Source organism: Oreochromis niloticus, linkage group LG12 (assembly GCF_001858045.2).
Source record: "Oreochromis niloticus isolate F11D_XX linkage group LG12, O_niloticus_UMD_NMBU, whole genome shotgun sequence".
Classification (NCBI taxonomy): Eukaryota; Metazoa; Chordata; class Actinopteri; order Cichliformes; family Cichlidae; genus Oreochromis; species Oreochromis niloticus.
The window spans coordinates 2,874,350-2,891,935 of record NC_031977.2 but is presented as its reverse complement, the minus strand read 5'-3'; the positions used below and the strand labels follow the sequence as shown (position 1 = coordinate 2,891,935).

At 39.2% G+C, this 17,586-nt stretch overlaps 1 protein-coding gene across 4 annotated transcripts in view; it reads right to left on the bottom strand.

Annotated features, from left to right (window-relative positions):
- nsmfb (NMDA receptor synaptonuclear signaling and neuronal migration factor b) overlaps nt 1–14,157 on the bottom strand; it is a 60,588-nt gene extending 46,431 nt beyond the window's left edge. Inside the window, exon 1 of one of the 4 annotated variants that reach the window (XM_019365611.2) lies at nt 13,418–14,157. In XM_019365611.2, the coding sequence (XP_019221156.1) occupies nt 13,418–13,488 (71 nt within the window). In that variant the 5' untranslated portion in view covers nt 13,489–14,157. The remainder of the gene's footprint in view (nt 1–13,417) is intronic. The other 3 variants (XM_019365610.2, XM_019365612.2, XM_003458997.5) reach the window with 3 other exon arrangements.
- Between the last annotated feature and the right edge of the window lie 3,429 nt (nt 14,158–17,586).

The window sequence follows — 17,586 nt, the reverse complement described above, 5'->3', positions numbered from 1 at the left end:
TCGGGTGTTAATAAGGACGATTCAGACAAAGAAACACACTAATGTATTACATTAGCACACACCCCTCAGGCCAAAGTGATTACCAGAGAAGCTTTATCTTGGCAATAGATGTTTTTTATAACTCCAGAGGCCTCTGAAACAACAGTTATAATAACGTGTCAGAGATTTTTAGCTTGTGAATTATACATCATAGTATTAATCCTCTCACTGTGGCCTGAAAAGAGCCAACAAGCTGGAAATGTGTTTATAAAACCAAAATAGAAAGTTGGGATGAGGGTGGGAAGTGTAATGAAGAACAGAGGCGTAATATGTAAAGAAAGACTATTAAAAAAGGAAGTGGGGGTAGGGGACAGCCGGGAGACAGATGATCTGGAAAGGAGTTGATATTAGAATTTGGTCATATGCTAGGCCTCCTTCTTTGTGGAGGAATTGGAGGACTTTGCATATGAAAAATAGCAAAGCTTACAGACGCCTGGGGAAATGTTTGCATCAAATAGGAGGATGGTGAAATTCACAAACAAGATCATTAATAGTGATGATAATAGAATAAAGAAAAGATATCTCCCAGCCTTCTCAGTACTATTTTCATTGCTTGTCCTTTTTTTCTGCTCTATTCTTTTTGCCCTTTTTTAGTTTTATATCACTTTCCCTACCTCTCCTCTTCTCTTTCGTATTCTTCAGCTATGCGGTCCATTAAATAAATAAAAATGATGACGGTTGGCACACTTGAACATGTTTTCACGTTGCTGTCCTGCTGGGACCTTGTTGAAAAGTCGTAACAGGGAAAAGAATTAGATTTCTGGCAGAATGCCTTAACTCCACAACAGCAAAGTTTTCATCCTCACAGAGGTTAAAATGATTAAATGAGTGTCTGATGCTGTTTTAGGCAGCAGGAGGCTTCACTGGGTTATCTGATGGTGCTGCAACATGTTCAACAGATGACAAGGTTAGCACAGCCTCATTGATCAAAACTCTTCTTTGGCCTCTTTAACAGTTTTAGTTTAGAAAACGTAATAATTCAGTTATTCTACCTCAGTGCATCTCATCACTACAGAACAGCAATAGTACACTCCTGTAATACAAGTGAAAAATAATTTTGTCTTAAGAAACTTACAGTTCATTCAGTGATCTACTTGAAAAGGTTGAAAACAAAAGTTGCAAATATCTTGATGCATGCTCAAGCATCATGGTCAGTGGCTTTCCCACTGAAAAGGCTACAACCAGATGAACAGAATCAACCTTTTGGGAAAAGTTTGCATGTACTCTGGAAAGGATGCTACTCCTATGGTGTGATGGGCCGAGCAGTGAAGGAAAGTCAGGCACAGGTTAAAGTCCAAAAAACAAAGTTTTATTTTAACCCAGAAACAGACTTGGTTAAATTATTTAGAAAAATCTAAATCTTAGGCCCATAAAAGAGGTCAAAGTAAGAGTACTCTACTCAAAAGCTGACAACAAAAAATACTACTAACTCAAACAAAGTGTCATATCTAAATGAGACAAAGTGGAAACTTAAATAGTGGCTGATCAGCCCACAAAAGCACAAAAAGGGGTAAAACACACAAACACCTAACTTAAACTAACATAACAAATTCCACCCCCCACCCACCCCCAAAGATCCAGAGCTATGGTATGACCCATTTTGCAGGTCGCTATATAGGCTTGCTCCGCCCATTTCCACCTCTTAGCTCATCAACCAAGGGACTGGGAGCAGCTGCCACTGATGTAACTCAGAAAACAAGGAAAGATTAAATCATACATACATAACAGTGTAAACTAACATGTCCGCACTTATTTTAGAATACAGTATTATGTGAATGTATGAGTAAATAAACCAAAACCAATTCTTTATTACCCTGTAAATTAAATCCTTTATTTAAAGAAAGAAAAATGTAAGTGTAGTGTTATGTATAAATGTATTGTAGCACTGTGATGTTTGATATTACCCAATATGTGTGGCTGTAACCAGGGCTGGACTGGGACAAAAAATCGGCCCGGGCATTTTTACTAGAGACCAGCCCACCAGGATAGGGATTGAAAATGTGACGTCATTCAGGGGTAAAACCGCAAAGGATTCTGGGAACTTGAGGCAAGCGGTACTAGCGCACGCAGGCTTTCAATTGAACTCAGTTACACAGCGATAAAAAGAAACCCCAAAAATGGCAAGAAGCTGTTGTATTATTAACTGCAATAGCCGGTCGCATGACAGCCACGGGAAGCCGAAGGGTAAAGAGATCGTTTTTTTTTATCGGATTACATCGTTGAAGAGAAATTGTTTAAGCCATGTTTCCGAAGTAAAAGCCGACGGATGGTCTGGATATACCAAATATAACGTCTCAGAACACTCCTGCTCACATGTTAGTCTGCTCCAAGCATTCCCACAAAGGTCAGTGTTTTGTAGTAGTTAATACGTCATTTTTCATAACATAATTGGTGATATAGGTTACAAGCAAGTGTGGTGCTGAACAGAAATTGTTGCGCTATGCTCCTTTGTTTAATGTGCATAAATAGTGAATTGTCCTGACACAATATTGCGTTTCGCTTCTGTTATTACCACGGTACATTGACAAAAACATATACTTTTATTCACAGGATAAAACAGTTTTTTTGTATCACTAATTGCCCAGTGCGATTACAACATACAATATTATTGTCACTGCTACATTTCTGTAATGCGTACCAGAAATTATTTCCACTACTAATTAATTACCGTTGAGCTCAAAGGTCCTATTAATAAACGGTTAACGATTGTGTATTTATGAAGACGATTTGTGAGACTGGTAAACTTACCTTTGTTTGTACAATGGTCGTTCTACAGGGTGCATTTCAAGGTCCTGTACCCATCCGTTGGTAAACTGTACCCGGGCTTGTTGCAGTGACCTGAAGTTACTGAAAACTTCATGAGTGTATGCACTCACTCCAAGAACCGTATAATTATAAATCTGAGCGTGGTGAAAGTTGGGCAGCACGCTAACATCTTTTGTCCACTCTGTGTGCTCATAAGGGTCTGACCCTTTCACTCCTTTGATTTTTTTCCTCGTATCTTTTCTTTGCCTTTTCGTCGAGTCTGTCTTTGTACGGACCGGCATTGTTCTCCTTAGTTTTGTACATTCCTTTTTTGTGCGGCAAAGAAAAACCAAGAAGGTATTGGAACCGGAGAATGAACGTTTTGCGGTGCTGCAAATGCTTGCATTTGATGCGGTACTTGGATTGTTTTGCCTCGAGTTCCCGGCATGCAATGCGCGAAAGTCACGTGATCTGTCAATCGCTATAGGAAAAACCTTAAATTAAGACCAAGAACACTAGAGGTGAGACATGATCATTAATTAATATCAAAATTAATAAATGACAGATTTAGTGATATTTTCATAAACACCTCCTTTCCTTTTTTTGTTCTCCATTTTCTTTAGTTCGTCTATAAGATTGCTAAACAAGGGGGAGGGTGCATCCGGCCTCCTCGGCTGTAATTGGTCCAGCCCAGAGTCGATCATGACCAATTGGCCAATCCAACACCTTTCATTATATATACACCCTTCCTAAAAAAAAAATAAAAATCCATCGGCCCATAAAAACAAAAAATCGCCAGCGGCCCACTGGGCAAATGCCCGGTATGGCCGATGGCCAGTCCAGCTATGGCTGTAACTGAAACCAATGTTCCCTCTAAGCTGCGCACGTGCGCAATTGCGCACTGCTGGCACGGTCTCTGCGCACAGAAAATCTGCGTTGCGCACAAAAAAAAAAAACTAACCTGAACTGAAATTAAAATTAAAACTTCAACAATTCTGTTTTGCAGTGTCAGTCAGTAAGTGACTGGCTGCTCCCGTATGGGATTAGAACGACCTTATCCCACAGTCCAGCCAATAATGCGATTCACATTTGTATATACACAGCTAATCAACGTTGTTGACAGGCTATGACAGCGTTCTTATGTGCCGACACCGGTGTTTTAGCTAGCAAAGCAGCGTGGCTGATGTGGAGGGAAGCAAAGTTAATGACAACGTGTGCAACCATTGGAGATGTGAGCAGGACAGACGGAACAATTGACGGAAAAAGTGTGGACTTTATACCAGTTTTTAAATTGTGTTGATAGGCCACGTAAAACCAGAGTTATGATAAAAAATATATGCAATGTTTGGTTTTCTTCCTGAATACTATCATTGTTTATATTTACTGAGGGAAGAAACGGTAAAAACTACGTTTTATAAGGAAAAGGCTCGAAAGCACTCTCCGCCTGTGAGCAAAAACAAAACCAAAAAAACCCCCCACCCTTTCCTATTGGTCGAAAAAAGTACCATGTCGACCAATCAAAAAATGATATGGCAACGTGGCATCTAGTTGTTAAGAAACGGGGGGAAGTTTTAGGAGTGACGGCGGTGTTTTGAGACGTGAGAGATTTGAGACGTTTAGCGCAAATCTTGTTAGTGTGTAGTGTAGTCAATAGTTTTGTTGGTGTGTCAGAACAATGACGCGACTGCTGAATGTTACAGGTGTTACAGGACTGATACATCTCCTGTTGCCAGGCCTGCAGGTATCAGGCTGTTGTTCTCCTTTATCTCATAGTGGACAGAAATTATTTTTTGGAGTGGCACAAATAATTTGTGTGGCATCAAATTTGATGCAGAACACCTGATTGTTCTGTAAATAGTTTGAAATGTTTGTTTAACAACGCATTGGCTGCATTTAAAAAAAATAAATAACTGCAAAAAACTTTGTTGTTTGCCAAACTGAGTTACTTTTTTGAAGAAGTAACTATATAATTAATTGCTCAACATTGGTCATTATATACTGTATTTTGCAGACAGAGAGTTACAGGACTCTCTCCCAGACCACAGACTCATAATACAAGTCAGAGCTTTATATGTATATATATATATATATATATATGTATATAAAAGTTGTGTTTTCAAAATTGGAGTTCAAGTTATTTTACTTCCAATAATATTAACATACTGCACAGGTCAATGACTAGACTTTTTTACATTTTCATTGTAAGTGGGCTAAAGCAGTTAATTAAAAGTAGTCTAACATAAATGTAAATGCTGTAATTTGATTATTTTAATAAACCATGTAACTTGGATGGATTAGATGCTGACGTGACCACAGTGCACACGTCTGATGTCGCTCACAGTGGTCCAAGGGATCGCTCAGGGAGTTTGTGTGTTCGCTCAGACACATGAAAAATTAGAGGTAACATTGACTGAAACCATCACACAAGGTGAGTTACAAACTTGAGCCAATGTTGCTGACTAACTACTTGGTTTAACCTATTAACATGCACCAGGTCTAGTGTTAGGGATGGGTTTGATTCAGCCACACGTGAAATAGTAAAGTTTTAAGAAAATAAAAGATGTTAAGTTTCAAATGGAGTGCTATAAATCTAAGGTTTTCAGTTTTTTCTCATCAAAGACTTGTTTTAAAGAGGCACTTATTCTATAAAATGGGAGTGAATGTAACATGCATGCAAACCCTACCATAGCTCTAACTGGAGATGGGTAGGTAAGAAAAAAAACTAGACTGGTTCAGTTTTGATGTAAGGATTTCGACACAAGAAGCAATTAGCAGCAACATTGTAAAATGTCAGTGACATTCAGGAACTATGGGAAACTTGGAATGTGAAATGGGTAGTTAAACTTTTCCCAGTTTTAAAGTGGTCAATTGAAATACCTACCAATAAGAACAAAAGATACAGTTGATTGACATATGACAGGGTGGTAAATAGATTTAAGGGTTGCCTAGGAAACTAGGCCATCGAATGCCCTCACATCACCTACAAAGTCATATGAACGAGGGAATTTCTTCATGTGTGAATGGGAGTTTAGTTTACTGACTTTATTTTTGTGAGGAAATTCATCTTTTTAAGTTTTATTGTTATTGATTCCATATTCTCCTCTATTAAACAGCAGTTCTTGCTCATAGGGGGTCATATGATTGTTGGGTTTTTCTTTGTATGTATTAATGTAGGGTCTACCTTACAATATAAAGCACCTTGAGGCGACTAATGTTGTGATTTGGCGCTATATAATTAAAATTGAATTGATTTATGAATTTATTAAGGAAATGAATTAAATGATTATTCAAATTGATAGCAGAGAAAAAAACAAAACAAAGTAGTGGTGCAGAGTGTGGGCACTACTTTAAATTTATACAACGCCAGTTTGACCTGTATTCACTGTTACTTCTCTGTGTCCGTGTTTGCCTCATGTCTGTGCAAAGCACACACTGTGAAGGCTGGCTGGTAATGGCAGATGACTTCATTAGGAGACATTTGCTCTGCTGCACTCCAAAGGCCAGGAGTCAGGCAATTACCCTATCTCCCAGGAGATTTACAATAGGGCATGAAAAAAACAAATTGTAAAGTGTAAAATCTAAAGAGACACAAGGCAGGATGCTAGGCTTAACCAGAGCAGTCTCAGGTTCACATGGGGTGAAATTTTTTTCTGTTGCTCCAAGGACTTACTGGGCAGTTATTGGTTTTTCATTAAAGGGGCACCAGGTAAGAGGTTTATTGCCCTTAAGCACTAAATGACCATAATATATTTCTCTGGAGATTGGCCAGGTTATGAGTTTTGAGGCTTTCAAAACTCACTTTCCATCCCGTTCTCCCCAGCCTTGTCACCAACTTGATTTTCAAGATACTCCCCAAACCCCCAAACACAATTCACAAACATTCTAAAACAAACTATGGATAGTTTCACATTCTTGGTGCTGAAGTAAACTGAAGAAGCCTGCATCATCTGCTCATAATGCATTTCTGTTTGACCTCTGCTGCTTTGTTTAATTAGATTCTCATGAAAAGGTCAATTATAGCTCAGTAGCCATTAACAGGAGAGTGTGGAGTGGGGTGGAGTATGGCTCTGATTCACTGATATTCCAATTCCTTCTAGCTGATGAAGGTCAGCAAAGGTTATTGAAGACTTAATGACCATTTACAACACAGAGTGTGAGTAGCAATCACCCATAACCTATCCCAGAGTTTTTTTCCTCTCTTGAAAACAGGCATATTATTTCCTGTCACTTATTTGACCAACAGCATGATTATGACACAGTGTGGCAGGATTGTAATTATCAGTCTAGAAAACTTGAATGAAACATACAAGCCTTAAGTATCCCCAAACAAAGTAATTTAAATATCCCTGACTTTAGTGTGCTATAATTGTCTAAATTTAATCTCAATATGAGAACATTTTTTATTAATGTTCACTGCTCTGTTTTTAATCATTTCCTGTTTCAGGTTCAATATCTAGTCATGGCAACTGTGGAGTGATAAAGGAACTCAAACACTTAACATTTGGTTACAGCTGGACCTCTATTCCCTTAATGAGAATTCCTTCTGAGGACAAGACATCAACAGCATGTTGGTACTAATGGAATGTCGAGTCGCTCTCTCTGACTGACTCGCTGTCCTCAGAAACAACTATCCTGTCAACACCTCTTGAGGACCTGTAAGGACAGCAGGCAGGCAGACAGGCTTCACCTGAGCAAAAACCAGACAAAGGTGCATGTATCTCCCACAAAAGCTCAACTGGGTTATACTGAGAGCAGAAAACTAGGTTGACCTGTTGGCCTTTCTTTAATGCAAGGCTTACTGTTATGAGACCAACCGGGGGTCTCGTAAGACTTGAGCTCTAATTTCTATGTTTTGTGAGCCCCTAGTTGATTGAAGGTCTGACAGGGACAGCTCTGTCATCTTCAAACAAAGTGGCCCACTGGACTTAAACCAGAGGAAAGTGACTCATTATGCACATAACTTTACTCAGTGAGGATAACAATCATGACCACAATACCTAAAATAATGTTAAGGTGTCCATGGTTGGCCTAAATCTTCAGCCTTTTTGCATCCAACTCTATTGCGTATCATTCTTTATCATTCTTCAACCAACATTTTCTGTCATTTCCCAACTGTGAGAGACACAATAAAATCAAAAAGTAATAATCATTAAAAAAGTATCATGCTCTGAGGCTTGCTGCCACTGAAACTGAAGCTGAAAGAGGGTGACAAAAGGAAGATTACCAGGTAATACATCATAAAAAAATAAGACTGGAAAAAAACTCCAGTGCAATAGCACCATAACATGTTCGAACCAAGAGGCAATCTGACTGTGTCTCTGAGCAGTGTTTATTTTACCAGAAACGAGTGAAACACAGACTGATACAGAGACCGGATTCGTGAGTGTCACATGGTTGGCAGTAGGTAACACAACAACAGCAGTAACACCAGGCATGCTCACAAAATTATGGGATGAGCTTGACCATTGTATGGATGTATGCTGTGTGTCCAGACAACAACAAATTGAGCACTTGTGAACAAATGGTAAATTAAATTTGATGAAAGTTGGCCCTTATTTGACGTTGAAGACGAGGTCTGAAGTCCAAAGTAATGTGATATTTACAATGCCCAGATATGATTCCCTATGTGTCTATATGTTGCCAATACAAACAATGACAGTAGCTCTATGCCGCGTTATTGTCACTTTGACCTTCAGATCAATCTATTGACCTTAAAGGAGAGGTCAGATGTAACATGATATTTAAAATCTTTATACCTGTGTCAACAATACACGCCATAGTCGTAAGAATAATATTCAAGTTATAGGCTTTCTGTCAATTTCCGACCAATAAATCTTTGAGTTGACCTTTAAGACCGTGGTGGGTGTAAGCCAAATTTGAATGGATTATTAACATGACCCCACTCCACACACTACAGTGTTTTATCAGGATTTATTCAAAGCTTTTAAACCTATCATATTTATAGACAGAAAGAATAACCTCCTTGGTGGAGGTAAGAAAACATTACCCAAGCCAGACCAGTAACACTAATCCTAAACAGGGTGCCTGGGGCCTAGTGTGCGTTATGATGACAAACAATTTCAAATGACGCTTTCAAAAAAGACTTCCCAAAGCTGTGAACAGCTTTCAAAATATGTGGACTCTCCTGAAAAGGTGAGTCTGTGTTGCTACATCCACACATCTGCTATGACCTGAAACACTCGCCTCTCTGCATATGATTTAAAATATAACAATGACCTATGTAATACACTCAAACACACCACACCAGTATTAAGAATTCTAAACAGACTCTATTAACACTGTTGGTTTAAAAACTCTGTTATATTTGACCTTGGAAGTTTCATATATGGTTTTCCTCCAGTGACAGGTTTATGCTTTAGAGAGGGGCCCAGATGTTTTATAGCTAACGTCCACACTGGACCGTGGCTAGAGCTAATTTGTGCAGCAGTGAGTACAGGGTGGCTGCTGGTCACAGAGCCTTGTGGGAAAGAGCCCATGAAATCACATTTTCACCAAAGTGGAAACTATTAAGGCCTGAAAAGTGTTGTGCTGTGCAATTCCTTTAGTAGTGACTCAGACATTCTTGAAATATTAAAGACAACATTAGTTTTAAAGTGCTTGTAATCTTTCCTATCGAGTGGCTGATCAAAGCAGACGGGTTGGTTTTGGCGTACTCCTCCACAAAGGTTTGTCATAAACAGGGCAGGGAGACAGTTTGGCCTATTACTAAAGTGCTTCAGGCATAGGGTGCAGAAAGGACAACTAATTTTCCTCTAACTTCGCTTAAAAAGTGGTCATTAAAACACACAATTAAATGCATAGTAAAAGACAGCAAGCCTAAAGCCTAGAAGACTTTCATTGACTTTTTTAACCTTTCTTTTTGTGCACATCTGTTGAGCATATTAAAAAAGAGCCAGTGCAGAGACGCCAGCATTACAATGCAAGAGACAAGTAAAATGCAAAAGAGACTGTCCACTCAGAATCAGCCAATTTTCGAATGCATGTCTGTTTTCTCTTTCCTGCATTTCTATGCATGGAAACTCTTCTTCCCTATTTCCCGATGAGCCCAGCTCTGCCAGCAAGTGGCCACACATGCAGCCAAAACAAGTATGATGCATTCTGGAACATGGCTGCATGTACTGGAAATAATTAGTTCCATGGTTTAATTTCTGGTTAATGACAATATTTAGTGCAGTCATGAATAATGACAACAGCAGGACTGATCCTCATAAACCATAAAACAATGTCTTGTGTTGTCAACAGGCTGAGATCCTCCAAACTGAATATCATCAGGAATATCCCCAAAAATCCGGCAAGGTGTTGTCAGTAAACAGCACACAGGTGCTCGTCAACCTGTTTGGCGGTTCTGATTCATTCCAACCAAGAGTGAGCAAACGACAGGAAAGGAAAACAAACAAAATGATAAGCCCAGATTTCTCAGGACAGGGAGCTCGCTGACTTCAGATCAGCTGACTTCTTCTTCTTTGAGGTGATTCAATGTTAATGACATCACACATCAATGACATTCATCTGAATGAATGTATATGAATGTAAAATGACTGAAAATGTGAGATTAATTTAGTCGATGTGGATTTTCTTTTAACTTTAAGGCCCCACACTTTGAACACGAATCATGGGTCTTTGTTCACAGTTTCCCTAATTTCAGAATTAGATTTCATCCCTCTTCACGGGGTGAAAAGCAGCTCATAAACCACCGAGCTTTTAGCCATCCATTCTATTCTAGTTCATTTGGTGATTAATAAGAATCACTGTGAAAACAGGCGATGTGAATGTCAGTTTCAGATGACAAAGTTAAAAACTGTTCCTACTCAACCTGGCCCGTATAACTCAGAACAGTGAAATAAGAGACAGAGTGACATTACACAGAGGCAGATGTTTTAAGGTCAGAGAGAAGAAGAGGGGCCTATTAGACATGCTTCTAGAACGATCTCCTTGCTTTTGCTATTCACAGTCACACAAAGACAAAGATAGGGAAGTAGAAAAGGTGAAATGGCTTTGCCCTGCTCATTCACTGCACAACAGATAAACTCAGATCATCTGGCAGACTGGAGACATTACTAATCCGGCTCAGTTGGGATTCAGGGGGAAGTGCTATTGTTCTCAGAGTGCCATTAAACTCCCCATCAACTGGAGTGCTGCTCACGATCGCTGACAGAGAGGACGTATAGCGTATACTGTTCAAGCCTTGGCTGTGGTCCGCATGCACGGTCTTGAGCTACCGGCTGCGATCAGCATGATTTATGGAGAGTTAAAGCGTGAGGTGTGAAAAAGTGAGCGAGGCGGCAAGGAAGGAGATAAACATACAAATAGAAAAAGGAAGACAAGGACAAACAGAATTGGACAATGTGTGCAAAAGTGAGCATGGAGGTGACTGTGGAAGTAGATGGAAAGGTAATATGTTGCCTTTGCTGCAGTTCAAACATGCTTTGGATGATCACTTAAAAAAGAAAAGCACATACACGCATAGGTCACTGAGAGATGAAGTGCTTGATTCGACCGTGGTGTCTGAAATTAATCAGAGGGTTACACGAACAAAATCTCCTACCATAAGGCACAGTCATCCTGTGTCCTTCAGACTGAGAACGCACTGATCTGACACCCATGACGTGACCTTAATGTTATGACTCAAAGCTAAAAGTCATCAGAATTACTCACAAGCCGAGTGAGATGAACCGAGTGGGTCCCTAAGAAAAAAAAAAGTGCACACGCCATCTAGCAACAAAAGCAAAATCCTGAAGTAATACTTACACGTACATTTCAATAGTATTCTCATTTGTACAGAAATTATACATGAAAAAATGACAAAAGCTTTATTCCTTCATAGTTTTTTTTTTCTTTTTGCAAAGGTGGCAAGTCATCATTTTTAACGTTAATTAATGTAAATATCACTTTCTTCATTAGTTCAATCATTTAACTGTTCAGTGTAAAATATATAACGTAATTACATGTCACTGTTCAAGACTCCCAGGTGGCATCTCAAAGGCTTGAGGAGATTATATGCCCTGGGAAGTGTAATTTATGACCCTGACCACATGTTTTGGGCTAAAGGACAGTTTGGGGGGGAAATGCTAATAATTATTAATGTGTGTCAGAATGACTTTGTTTTATTGCCCCTGATTGCTAAGAACAATTGTTTAACTTAATTGTTTTACAATTGTTTCTTTTTTTCCTCTTTGATCTCTTTGAAGTGAATTTGTTTTACCCTAAAGAGGGTCAAACTGTAACTCTAACATGGTGGTCTAAATCACAGGTGCTTATCCTACCAAAAACCCTACAGTCTATATAATGAGTAGATTTTGATGTGTATTGATTAGGATAATTATTTTATTTTATTTTTTTGTTATCTGTTTGCCAAGACTTTGGAATTATTTAATAAAACCAGAAAATACATATTCCAATCACAGGGTTACAGTTATGGTTAGGGGGTTTTGATGATGATGACTTAGATCTCAGAGGGCCTGGCCAATCTAACCCCAAATGCTTGGTTTATACACCTAAGCCTAACCACCTTTGATCTGAGGCCAGCCTTTTTTTTAAATAGACCCATTTGGGGTTTGATTTCTGTTCTTTTTCCTGTGTGCAACACACAGTTTAGGGGCCCCTGAATAACATGCTGCAACTGTTGACCCTTAAACCATTTTAAGTTGGTGAACTGAAATGTGGTGAGTCACAGAAAGATTTCCACTTTCCTAACCTCCATAAATAGGTCCCCAGTGAGCTAGTAGATGTTAAGAGGATAAATAAAGCTTTTCACATGTCACAGCTATACCGTGTGTGTATCATTTAATGCCAGTGTGTTAATGACCTGTGTTAGAGTCAGAATTAGAGGACATATCAGAGTACACAAAGCGCCTTGAGGCGACTTTTGTTGTGATTTGGCGCTATATAAATAAAATTGAATTGAATTGAATTGAATACACCCTGGACAGGTCATCAATCTGTCAACAGGCTTCTGGCACAATTAAATTAACCCAAATGCCCTGAAATTAAAGTTTGGCTTACATCAGACATCAAACATAAAAGCATAAAAATAAACATATATATAATAATAATGGTAAAAAAAACTGAAAAAAACCCGAACTGATTTGATTCTTTTGTATTCACTACTTCTGCTAAGCATAAGGTTGCACGCATGAATCAAAAAGCAAAGAAGCTTATGCAAGACTTTAGAAATATAAGTACACTATACAATGCAAACAAAAAGAGATTGGTACATTTTGTCACAACTTACCTAAAAGAGACATAAAAAGTAAAAAAAAAAAAAAAATATTAATTGTAATAATAAAGATAATAATAATAACAACAAGAAGAAGAGAAGCAAAATTAAAGTAGCAATTAAAAGCTCTAAAACAGCCCAGAGAGAGTGGAGCTGTTTTTACACCATAAAATATATCCTAATTTATGTGTATCCATTAATATATTATAAATATATAAAATTACAGTAATTATTCACATGTGAACCTTATCCCTTTAAACTAGTTTAAGGAAATCGCGTGCAGTCATCTGCAAACTATCAGTTCTACGGCTGTCAGAGTCTTCTCCTCTCTGCTCCGTCGGCTTCAGAGCGCTCAGACCTCCGCTTCACATCCCTCGCTACCTCGGGCGCACTCACCTAACTTTTGCGGCCACGGAAGAAATCGCATCACTCCTCAGATTCTTCCTTTTGGACACCGCAGTTCCCATGCTGAAGTGGAAACAACCCAGGGGAGAAAACGCAGACCATTCCACAGATTGGTCGGCGAAGGATGCAGACAGGAGAGGAAAAAACCGCGAGGAAACGGCAAAATGAGAAGCATCAGTGCGCACGGCCCACTAGCTCAATCATCTCATGTTCATCTCGGTGTTTAGGAAGAGAAAGCTGAGTGTTCCAGAGGAGCCGCAGACTCTGCGTAAAGCGCAGGAGCGCAGCTGGAAGATGCGGGGAATGTGGACCACCGCGCTCTGCTCTGCTCTCCTCATCCAACTAACGCGTCCACAAAGGAAGCCAGACCATAAAAGGAAGAGCAGCCCTGTGGCTGCCGCACAGCGCGGACAGGTGCGGGGTGGGCAGCAGCGAGAGGAGGAGAACACGCTGCTTCATTACACGGGTGTATGTGAGATGAAAAGAGGTGTGGACACTCGAGTCCACAAGTAATCACGCCGCTTATTATCTGCAAACAACGTGTGTGGTATTCAGAGACTGTGGGGACAGACAGGCGCAAACAGTAATATCACACAAGATACTTCTTGTTTTTTACTTTGTTTCCAACAGTTCGTGATTTCATCGTGAGTGGGGCTTTTTAAAATTCTCTGTCTGAGGTGGCATATCAGTGAGATGTGGCAAAGCTTTTACATAAAAATAATGACATTTGGTAACATTTGGGTTGGTGTGACAGCACACTGTGTCACTGGTTGAGGTTGGGGGGGGGGGAGGGCGGGAGGGTGCATTTATAATGTTTTATATGTGTGCTGTACTTTGATCCCATTTCCCATGCACATTTTTCTGCTATTAGGAATTATTGTTCACTCTGATAAATGTTACTGGTGAAAGTTATTCCAGTACAAAGTGTCCATTCCTCCAAACAGCAGTTCTCTTAACAAGCAAAAGCATCTGAGAATGGAGACTGCATTAGTACATTATGTGGGATGTGGCCCAGTCTGAACTGTAGCAGTTCCATGTGTCTGTGGTTTATTGGGTCACTTGTTAGTACTGATCCTCAAAAGACGGTTAGTAATCTGTCAAACACCAAAACTCCGCTTTTATTTGGTGTTTGTTTGGAAGTCTGCAAACATTAAATGAGTGTGAGTCACTCAACTAGAACACACAGAATGTACAAGAAACTTTGCTACTGCAAGGGTGGTAATGTCCTATTTTTCATTAGCAAAGCCTTTAAGTCAAATCTTTATCAGCTAGTTCAGTTGGAAAACAAATGTACTCGTTGCCACAGGTTTGAATGCCCTTGCAGCATATAAAGATGACACATATCTGTTACTGTTAATTTTGCTCTGAGTTCTGTGACCTGTTCAGGATGTACCCCACATTTCAGCTGGGATAGACTTCAGCCCCTCAGTGACCCTGAATTGGAATGGCAGTTGAGAAAATGTTCCAACTGATGAAAGGATAACACAGTTATCTATGTCCTTAAGTATTTGGACAATGACATGATTTTTGCAATTTAGCTTTCATGCACTATTTTAAGTCAATGATTTAAGTGCAGATGTTCAATTTTAATAAAAGTGGCTTTACAGCCATTTTTATACACAGTCCTGCATTTCCAGAGGTACAAAAACAATTGGACAAACTAACATAATTTAAAATAAGCATTGTTTTTAATACTTGGATGAAGATTCTTTGCTGGCAGTGGCTGCAAACCCATGCAACATCAGCATATGCTACATTTCCTACTTTCAAATTATCTGTTAGGTCGTTATTGCAGCAGCCTTTACTTGCTGCTTGTTTGTGGTGCTCACTGAAGGAAAAACTGAAGGCAGAAACTGAAAAGCACGATCTGTTGGGTGAAGATAAAGTGACTGAATTGGTCATTGAAGAATATCTCATTTCTTTGCCTTGACAAACCCTCGGGTTGCTTTTGCAGTGTACTTTGGCTCATTATTCCTTTAACTGTGAATTTCTGTCCACATAGTTTTGGAGCATTTTGCTGAATCTAAGCTGAAGCTGAAGCTTTGCTGAGTATAGCCCTGTGCACTTCACAGTTCACCCAGATATATCTATTAGAAGTCATACACTTGTGACGGCATTCAACATACCAATGCAACAACATTGCCTCCACCATGTTTGTTTCAGATCCATGCTTTTCTCTTCCCATCATTCAGTTTTTTTTTGTTTGTTTGTTTTTCTGTTTGTTGATGTGAATTGATCTTTGGTGTAAAAAAATCAATAGTACAAAGAATCAGAGTAACCAAAATTTAGGTCTAATGAAGAAAAAGTTATGGGATCACCAAGTCATTGGAATTTAAATTATAATTGTTGATGAAACTTTCCTGCTAATTAATCAGAGATAGAGATGATCAGAGTCATTAGTCATTAGAGCCACAAATGTATCAGTTCAATGATTGTAATCTGATAAACAGTTGCAGTTTGCCCCTTGTTTTCTTTTTATCTACTTTCTTGCTTGTTCCTTGTAAATGAACATATGCAAATACACAAAAGAATGAAGCAAAAATGAAGTATGCATTGCTATAAAAGTCAAAATGAGGTTTCTCTGCGACTTGAAAATACATAGAAAGTTCTCTCTATATATCTCCTCTGGCCTTTGCTGGCAGCACTGACTGCCCTACTTCTGAGGAACAGCCCAGTCTACATGCAATTAAGAAATATGAATGTTTTAAATTAACATGGTTTGTGTTAAGTCTGCACTCTGTGATAAGGGCTATCCACAACTGTGCTTTATTATCGCATTTTGTATTTTAAAATGACTCAACTAATTTTACTTTCTGCTCATTCATATGATGGCTAGGCTGCATTGGGACATTGCAATAGCTGAAGATTTAACCAACTGGATGGTACCTCCAAGCAAATAATCAAAAGCTGCTGATGGTGATTAGATTAGATTAACAGTAGACAACAGCAGAACAGAAAAACAGAAGAAAATCAATTTCCACTACCACTGAGGTATCTATTGACCTGGGAGTCTTGCAGAATATGTTTTGCTCACCGGGAAAACAAAATCAATTCAGCGTCAATATTCAATATTAAATCATTCTGTTTATGAAAGCATGTAAGATATGTAACATAACGCTCATGACCTTTCAGATTTCTGTCCACTTGGAGTGTGGATACTCTGGGGCTCAACTCTAACACTTAGGATTATCACCCTGAGTGCTTGGGCAGGGATTCGTGAGCCCCTGATTTTGATATAAGTGGGGGAAAAAAACTGAATGTCACTGCTAATTAAATGTGTGGGCACGACACACAAAGTTGCAATAATTCCAGGAACACTGTAACAGTTACTCAAAAGTTGTTTTTTTGTTTTTTTTAAGACAAAAGGAAATATAAATAATCACAAAACCCAAGAGCTATGTCTAGACCTCAGTTGGCATGTTAAATGTCAAAGTTCATGACAGTCATCTTCTTCTTCTTCTTAAGCGCCTTACTGAATGGCATTGGGGATCATGGCACTCTGAATCAGAATCAGAATCAGAATCAGAATCGTGTTTATTGGCCAAGTATATGTGCAGACAAATACAAGGAATTTGGTTCCGGTAGATGGTGGCTCTCGAGCACAGCAATGTAAATCACACACAGACACACACACACACACACACACACACACACACACACACACACACGCACCCACACACACACGTATCTATATATACGTTACACATGCATACACATAGCTGTGTAAACCAACTATAAATAACTAATCTAAACGTATATACATAAAACACAGAAATGAAATGAGGTGGAATGAATACTACAGAATGTACATAAGGTACAGTTGCAGTCTGGCAGTGGGAGCAGTGTGACAGGTCAACTGTTTAGAAGGGAGATGGCGAGGGGAAAGAAACTGTTCCTGTGTCGGGTGGTCCTGGTCTGCAGGCTTCTGTACCGTCTGCCAGAGGGCAGCAGATCAAAAAGTCTGTGTCCAGGGTGCCCATTCTGTCACACAGCGCAACAACTCATTTGGTGTTTTCTTCAATCAGCCTTTTTTCTGTCAGTGATGGTTTTTCTCCTTTTGCCTCTGCCTCTTTTCCCTTTTATTTCTCCAGATATAACGTTATATTCCGGAACCCCTCTCATAATGCGGTCAAGAATCTCGGTTGTCTCTCTCAGATGTT